The sequence below is a fragment of the Panicum virgatum genome, unplaced genomic scaffold (genome assembly GCF_016808335.1).
Source record: "Panicum virgatum strain AP13 unplaced genomic scaffold, P.virgatum_v5 scaffold_5593, whole genome shotgun sequence".
In the NCBI taxonomy this organism is placed as follows: Eukaryota; Viridiplantae; Streptophyta; class Magnoliopsida; order Poales; family Poaceae; genus Panicum; species Panicum virgatum.
The window spans coordinates 23,661-32,207 of NW_024376582.1; the positions used below are offsets into that span (position 1 = coordinate 23,661).

At 40.0% G+C, this 8,547-nt stretch overlaps 1 protein-coding gene and 1 long non-coding RNA gene across 2 annotated transcripts; both read right to left on the reverse strand.

The window, feature by feature from the left end:
• Positions 1-5: 5 nt before the first annotated feature.
• Positions 6-1,085, reverse strand: LOC120694410. Its single transcript, XR_005683478.1, has 3 exons — positions 815-1,085; positions 396-677; positions 6-295 (listed from the first exon to the last, which is right to left on the reverse strand). It is a non-coding gene; the product is annotated as an uncharacterized LOC120694410 (long non-coding RNA).
• Positions 1,086-2,874: 1,789 nt separating this feature from the next.
• On the reverse strand, positions 2,875-4,245 carry LOC120694413 (disease resistance protein TAO1-like). Its single transcript, XM_039977529.1, has one exon. It carries the CDS (start codon positions 4,243-4,245, stop codon positions 2,875-2,877), a length of 1,371 nt encoding a protein of 456 aa, XP_039833463.1.
• Positions 4,246-8,547: the final 4,302 nt, after the last annotated feature.

Consider the following 8,547-nt stretch of genomic DNA (forward strand, 5'->3'; position numbering starts at 1 on the left):
TAAAATTCTAAACTCCCATAGCATATATGTAAAGATGTAGCTAGGTATAGAACCAGAACACGCAACACCAATTGATACATGATCTAGCAATTACGACACGATTTCTGGTACCTCCGCGCCCACCAAACTTCTTGGGCTCGCAGCGCCTGGGGTCGACGACGAGGAGGGTGCGGTCATAGCGGCCGAAAGATGTCCTTGACCTCCTTCTTGGTGGCCTCGTCGACGTACTTTTGGCTGTGGGTGTCGCCGTTCACCTTGATGAGTCCATGCCTCGGCCACGGCCATCTTCTTCCGTCTTGGGGTTCAAAACCAACCGTAATGCAGAAGAAGCAGAATCAATTCAAGATAAACAGAAAAGGAAAAGATATAAAGGTGAAATCCAAACAATGTCTCACCGGCCACACATTTCGCCCAACAGGTGGTGTGCATCGCCAATTGCCGTGTTCACGCGGACACCTAACCATGCCTTGGCACACCCACCATACCTTGGCTAGCCGCGACCACCCTTGCATAGCTGTGCCACCACGCACAGACGCCGGGCCGCGCCATGGCAGAGGCAGCAACCGGCAAGTCCGAGGCTGGTCGCCCCTGGCTTGCTCCATCTCTCCAGGAGCATCCATAATCCTTTAGTTAGCTTGTAACCGAGCAAGCAGAGCAGAATGTTTTCTCCCCCTTTTCTGAAACTGCAATGAAATATCGTTTGTGAATGAAACCAAACGAGCACTGCTTGTTCCGGCAAATGCGCTAGATCTGAGAAAATAGGGCTGTGTGGTGGATACAGTACAATACATACAACCGAATATGGAGAACAAACCGTGCAGGTGCAGCTCAGCAGATTGCTTCATGGCGCGAGGCAGCAAAGGAAGCTCTCGCAGGCTGCCTGCTTGAGTACACAGGCAGGATCGAAGTAGTTAGACAGAAAACTAACCAGTGCATCTCTTCATGGCAAAGCAGAGGCCACTCGACGAAATCAACTTGAAAGGTTGTGATGGATTGGTTGACGTCATACAGCGTCAAGATCTTGATCTACCTCTTCACCCATGCTGATGCAGGTCTTTCATCTTGACCGACAGGCTGATCACGGGCTCCCACTTAACCCTGCAATTAATAGGCAAGCAGTAATTAAAATTCACGTAGAAATTATTGCTTATTTTATTATGATTAGTTTTATCCTTAAAGATAGTTTGAACATGAGATATTTTGTTAAAGATAGTTTGAACAGAGAAAGGAAATTAGGACTATATGTTACAGGAATTAATTAAAAGGAAAAGAAGAACGGGATGCATCCCCAATTCGCGGGCCGTTGGCAATTACCCCATAGCATCTGCTGTGGGCATGGAAGGAAGAACTGACTGACATGTTCATCAGATGAGCAATTAGATTAGCCGATGTCTCACCTCAATCAATCCACACATCAGGAATGTGGGAAATGAGGTGCCAGTCCTTCCCCTTTCCTTCCTCGGAGCGCCTCGCCAGATCAGGGCACTTCTTGATCACCAATTTCTTCAGAGTGGTGAGGCATTTTATACCCTCTGGCAAGGATTTTATTCCCTGACAGTCAATGATCTCCAATTTCTTCAGAGCAGTGAAGCCTTTTATGCCCTCTGGCAAGGATACAATTCCTCCTAACCTAGAGATGCATAGCTTTTCAAGGGAGGCCAGGCTTTCCATCCCCTGTGGAAAGGATGTGATGCGTGGGCAGCTGTCGATGTAGAGCTCTTTAAGGGACGTGAGCCGGCACTTGGATTCGGGAAAGCAAGCCAGCCCATCCAACCCAGAAATGTGGAGTTTGCATAGAGCACAGAGATCTCCCAGCCATTCAGGCAGCTCATGAAGTGCATGACATGCATGAATCCTAAGATCCTCAAGTGATGTGAGATGCTGATGCTGCAGCGATTGGGGAAGGCTCTTTATTTTGGGCAGCCATTCAACATGTAGAGTTCGAAGAGAACAGAGCTCGCCCAAGCATTCCGGCAACTGCTTAAGTCCGTCGCACATTCCTATCCGTAGCACCTGGAGGGATGTGAGTTGCCCCATTGCTTGAGGAAGGCTACTAAGGCGACAGCAGTTCAGAATGTTTAGCTCTTGTGGATATCGAAGCTCCCCTAGCGCATTATCAATGAGAAAAGTCTTCAATAATTCCCATGCTGTCATGTGTTGCACCACCTCCCACTCACGTCCGGTGTTTTGTAGGTGGCTATGATAGAAGTATGAATTGGACCTCTCGAAATGGAATTGGCTGTGGTAATTAGATTCTGTGATCCACTTCCCAGCACACTCGGAGAACTTCCAATGCTTCAGGTGACAAGACAAAGGTAGGAATGTCTTGATCTTCAATGTAAGACAATTTGATATATTCAGACATGTCAAGCAATTACCAACTCGGACCTGTCCCGAGTGAGGTGCACAATTGCTGCAGTTTCCTCCCTCTTCTCCATCAGACATGGTCCTCTCTGCTACCAACCACACTTCTTCCAATCTAGGTAGATCATCCATTAATAACTTCACCAGTGAAGGAAATGGGCCACAGCTTATGCTCTCAAGAGAAGGCATCTTGTGCAGCTCAAGCTCCTCCAGACAAGGAAGTTCCACAAGCCCTTGTAGATGCTTCAATCCTTGGAAATCAGATAGCTTCATCGCCCTCAAAAATTGGAAGCAAGCTTGCCCCTTTACTTCAGTACCAACAACCTGATTATGCATCCACCATGCATATTTCTCGCCTGAGTACCCACAAATTTCTAGCTCTTTAATCCCAGCTGGCGGTTCTAGGCCATCAAGTACAGCCTCCTCCAACATAGTGTCCACCTTTTCATTAAAGAAAAACTCAGTGTTCACCTCACCTTTCTGACGCATCTTCCATTCTAGCTTCAGCCTCTATAAATCTGTCTTCTCTTTCAAGCATGCCTTATGTGCATCATCTTTCTCCAACACATGTGAAATACCTCTGATAATTAGACCTTCACTATTCCTACCTACATTTGCGAGCTCTGATATTCCAGCAAACTTTTCACCATTACCCACAACAAATAAGGTCAACTTTTGTAGTTGACTGCTGAATTGTCCAATGCCTACAGGCATCCCTTTCAATTCTTCACAATCTTTCAGGTTCAAAACTTGAAGCCTCTCAAACTTGACAATGCCATCAGGGAGCTCTACCAGCTTCCTACAGCCTTCGAGGTTCAAAACTTGAAGCTTCTCCAACTTGCTAGTGCCTTCAGGTAGATTTACCAGTTCCCCACAATTTTCCAAGTTCAAAACTTGAAGCTTCTCTAAGTTGTTAATGTCTTTAGATAGCTCTACCAGCTGCACACAATATTCTAGGTTCAAAACTTGAAGCTTATCCAAATTTCCGATGCCTTTGGGCAACTCTACCAGCCTATAACAATTACGTAGACTCGAACATTGTAGATTTCTCAATTTTGTTATAACTATAGGTAGCTCCTTAATCTTGGTATGATCTAGTTTAAGAACTCTTAGCTTTTTATTTCTACCGACAGAATTTGGCAAGGCTGCAAGCTCCATGCACTGGCAAAGACAAATGCTTGAAAGCATATTACAGTCACCAATTGAATCTGGTAAAAACTTTAGCTTCATACACCATGATAGGTTCAGTGTTCTTAACTTTTGCAGCTTACCAATAGATTTGGGCAACTCGAGAAGGCTATTACATTCTAGATGCAGAGCTTGCAGGCTCCAAATATCTGACATAGTTTCAGGGAGTGATTCACATTGCAATCTTGACATCTCAAGATATTTCAAATGTTTTGTCTGAAATATGGCAGTGAGCACTGTTGTCGATAGATTATTGTTTGCAATGATACTGCACAAGTGCTTTGCATTCTTGGCCTTGTTGAATATTATATCATCACAATCACCACCATCAACATATATAGCACGTGCATTCTTGAAAAACATTCTAGGCAAAGGTTTTTTTGGCTGTTGAACTAAGGAAAAGTATCTGTGGTATTTTGTGGAACTGGTTGCATCCTTTGGCACATTAGTTGAAATTTGCTCATCCAAGATGAACTGGGCAAGATCATGAAGCAAATCATGCATCTCGCAACACACTCTCCCAAAATATTCCTTCACATCCTGGAGAAAAGAAACTTGCACAAGTGAATTGAAGCACTCGTCGCCAACATTCACACCCACTATAGAGCTGTATTGCTTCATCATCGATGGAGCTAACTTGTTTGCCAAAATTTTCAAAATTGCAGACACAGCAGCACCTTCGATACTGGCCATCATTTATTTTGAAAGTGTCTCCTTGCCCAAAAATCCTGCAGACCAAATTGAACATGTGCTGCTACTTTTGAAACAAAAAAATGATCTGCAAAAACTAGCTGTACTCTCAATAAATTATGGGTTATGCATGTTCCAAACTAACTGAATCCTATGGCGCTTTTTCATGCATGATTGTTTCTTTGTTATTTTGCTAACATGATGTATGACTGGCACCATCTGATAGACCTATATGAAATAGTAGTTGATGATATTGATGTCTGACCTAGGAAAATAGGTAGACTGCTATCCTGAAGCTGAGCTCTTTAGCCTTTTAGTCTTTGAGCTGCACAACTGTGGCCGCAAACAGTCTCATCTAGCCTTCTTGTTCCTGTTATCACATGAAACAGGAAGCATTATATATACGAGGGGATTTCGTACTTTGGACCATGTAAAAGAGAAAGGTAACAGTGTTTAAGATTAACGTACCATAGCCTCGATTCACAAAGGAGAAGATGAGGATCTCGAATAGATGAATGATTAGTTCCTCAAGATGAACATACCATAGCCTCTAGCTCAGACGAATCAACTCTAATTACATTTATTTCCTACTTGTGATGTGTGACTTCTGAGTTCCTGGATTCAATACCTAACAATAGGCAGGATAATAATACATTTTTATTTGCTGAAAACAGTTGCACTGAAAGCAGAAAGTGTGGATGTTGATGGTAATTGACGAACTTAACAGGTGTATGGATCGAGCAAGAAAAAACAAAACAAAGGACTTGAGTAGTCTTTGGTTAGAACAAAACATATACTAGGATAGTAAGCTAGTTGCACGAGAGTAATTACTTTTTTAGTTACCCTCTGTCATGTAACTAACTAAGCCGGATTGCACTCATCTTACTGGTCCTAGCTAAGTCGCAACAGGCTTAATAATCATAGTTGTAACCAGGGTATTGAAGCGGTTGCAATTGTGGTGTCAGGCCAATTGCAACTGAGCATATTCTCTAGTTGTAACTGGAATCGCTTTATTGGTCCTAGTTGCAACCGATTTAAAGATCCTAGTTGTAATTACGGCAGCAGTGAAGCGGTTGCAGTCACGCACAGGATCTGGCCAATTGCGATTGAGTATATTCCTTAGTTGTAATTGCAATCGCCTCGTCGGTCCTAGATGCAACGGTTTTAATGATCTAGTTGTAACTGGGACATTGAAATGATTTGTAGTTGTGGATGAGAACAATTGCAACTGAACATCTTACTATTATTAATTAGAGATGAAAAGGATGCACTGGCTTACGAAGCGCTCTAGAAAAAGAGAAAAAAGTCTAGAAAATTCCACAATAATCAGAAACATCTGGCCTTCTAATATATCCATGATTATTAGTAGCCATTGGTGACCCATCTCCCATCGCAATCAATCCATGCATCGATTCCTCATAGAGGATCATTCAAATTCTCTTTATTTATTTTCCTTATTATTAACACACCTCCCACCACAGTCAATCCATGCATCGATTCCTCACAGAGGAACATTTAATTTTTTTATTTTATTTTTACGTATTATTAACCCACCTCCCACCGCAATCAATTTATGCATTGATTGGAGGATCATTTATTTTTTTATTTTTTCTTATTATTAACCTATGTCCCACTGTATTCAACCTATAAATCCATACTTTTTGGAGGACCATTAAAAATCTTTTTTTATATTTCTTCTTATTATTAACTTTCAATTAATCCATGCATTGATACATCTTGGAGGACCATTTAAAGTTTTACTTTTTTGTTGTGGTACAACATCTAGCCAGTAATATTAAAATAATTAGTGAAAATACACAATAAACATAATACATAAAATACTTAGAAAGAACGAAAAAACACAACAAAATAAATATTATACATATAATTTTATTAAATATAATAGATAGCCAAACATTGAATCAAATGTTAGTTGTGGTTTATAGTTTTAGACCGATAGAGTAAGTATTAAATATTTTAAAATACATATATCTATAGAAATAATTATTGCATTCATTCTATTTTTAAACAAATTCACATAGAACCCTATGAAATAGAACTTAAAGAAGCACACTAAATTTATATATTCAAATTATCTATATTATAAGAGATGATTTAAGGTAACCCCTTTAATTGTATTTGAATTACCCACTTACATTATGAAATATTATTTAAAATAACCCTAAAAATTACATGTAATTTTTCACACATGTTTAATTTCTTTAATATAATCTTATAAAGTTAAATAGAAAACCATATTATATATTATAGTAAATAATCTACACACCCAATATATTCATATAAATTAGACATCTATGTCATTTTAAAATTAAAAAACTACATCTACATTTACCAGTATTAGCTATTATTAGAAAATAGATAAATAGAAAGTAACTAAATTAACAAAAGTTTAAAAGGAAATTTAGATTCGTACATCACCACATCAGGGATAAAAAAGTAGATGACATATTTAAACATAGATTTCAAGGTACTCCCTATGTTCCATGATAATTTATGTTTTAGAAATTCTCATACAGATTAATTTAGTAAGGTTGAGTTAAGGCACATGAGTCCCCTTATTGACGTGTTACCTATGTTGATCACTTTCCTTATGTTATTAATCTCCTAACTTAGTTCCTATGGACAAATTTTAAATCGTAAATTAATATGTTAAGGACACATTTTGAAGGGTGAGAAACTATCAACGTAGATGATAAAAGTTATATAATTAATTATTAGTTTATCGCAATCAATATAGAATACAAACTAAGAAAGCATTATTACAGTTAGAAAATGTGAGCGCGTGGACAGATGACAGAGAAAGAAAAAAACAAATATAAGTATTTTTATTAGTTGTATGTATTAATTTTATCCACAACCACCTAATTAATGTTTATATTTGCTATAGTTCTAGCCCGTGGAGGAGCACGGGTTGGTGGACTAGTATTGCCTAATTTTAAGTGAGTTACTTGCAACTATATGCATAGAAGAAATATAGACTAGTTGTAGCTAGCGAACATGGGTCACACGATTTTCTGCCTATCTTTTTATGGCTGCAATAGGAGATTAAAAACTTGGCAAGTCTGTTTGTTTAGCTTGTACGCAAAACGTAATTATTGCTACAGGCTGCCATGCAATAAGCACATGAGACTGATAAACGCATGCTGCGTGCGTCGCGCTTTGTGTTGCAGAGACAGACATGCGTCCATGGGGATGGACGCTGGTCGGTTGGTGTTTTGCAGAGATGCGTGGTCAGCGGAAACAGAATCAGATGCGTGTACGCGCATTTTCTCATGCATATGTACATATGTATGTATGAGGAGATTTAGGACTTTTGAGCATGTCAAATAGAAAAGTAACGGTGTTTAAGATTAACATACCGTAGCTTCAACTCACAAAGCAATTGAATAGGATCTTGTGCTGTAATTATGATTTATGCCTTTTGAGCTTTCAGCCTTCGGTAGATGAGAATTGGGAGAACGATGTGGTCGATTAGTCCTTGAAGATAAATAGCCTCTAGCTTAAAAGAACCAAGTGTTATCACGTAGGTTTCCTACTTGTGATGTATGACTTGTGAGTATCCTGCCTTCAGTACCTGACAATAGCCACCAGATCAATAATCATCAGTGTTTGTTTGCTGAAAACAGTTGCATTCAGAGCAGAAGGTGTCGATGTTGATTGTAAGTCGATGAACCTCAATGGAGTATGGAGCAAGAAAAACTAAACAGAGGACTTGAGCTGTCCTTAGTTAGAAAAGAAGATGTACCAGCTGAGCTCAGACGTATTCGTCCTCTCCTCTGGCTCAAAAGAATCAACGGAGATCACGTACGTATTATACTTATGATATATGACTTCTGAGTTTCCTGCCCCTAGTACCTGATAATGGGCAGAACAATCACCAGTTTTGTTTGCTCAAAAGAGTTGCAACGAAAGCAGAATGTGTTATTCATTGATCGTGGGAGAAGAAATCGACCAACTTTGCTGGAGAAAGAAAAAATGAACAGAGGACTTGAGATGTCATTGATTAAAACAGATAAAACATGTACCAGGAGCTCAGATCTGCTGCTTCTGGCTGTGCCACCTACAATCGCCAGACGTATTCCTCCTTTCTTACCCCTATGCTCTGTATCACTGTGCGCAGATCTGAGCTTCTGAGGCAGAAGGCCGGGGAACTTTGGTGGTGGCTCTACTAGCTGTGACGCTTCCTTTATCAAGGTGAACTACTATGCTTTTAGGATTACTGCGTTAGGTGAGCATTCGTCAGGTCAATTCAAAAGGTCTCCTTGCACTTGACATTGGTTGGTG

Bases quoted from the DNA above. Each gene is read 5' to 3' on its own strand.
- LOC120694413 (XM_039977529.1), bottom strand. From the start codon at position 4,245: ATGGCCAGTATCGAAGGTGCTGCTGTGTCTGCAATTTTGAAAATTTTG.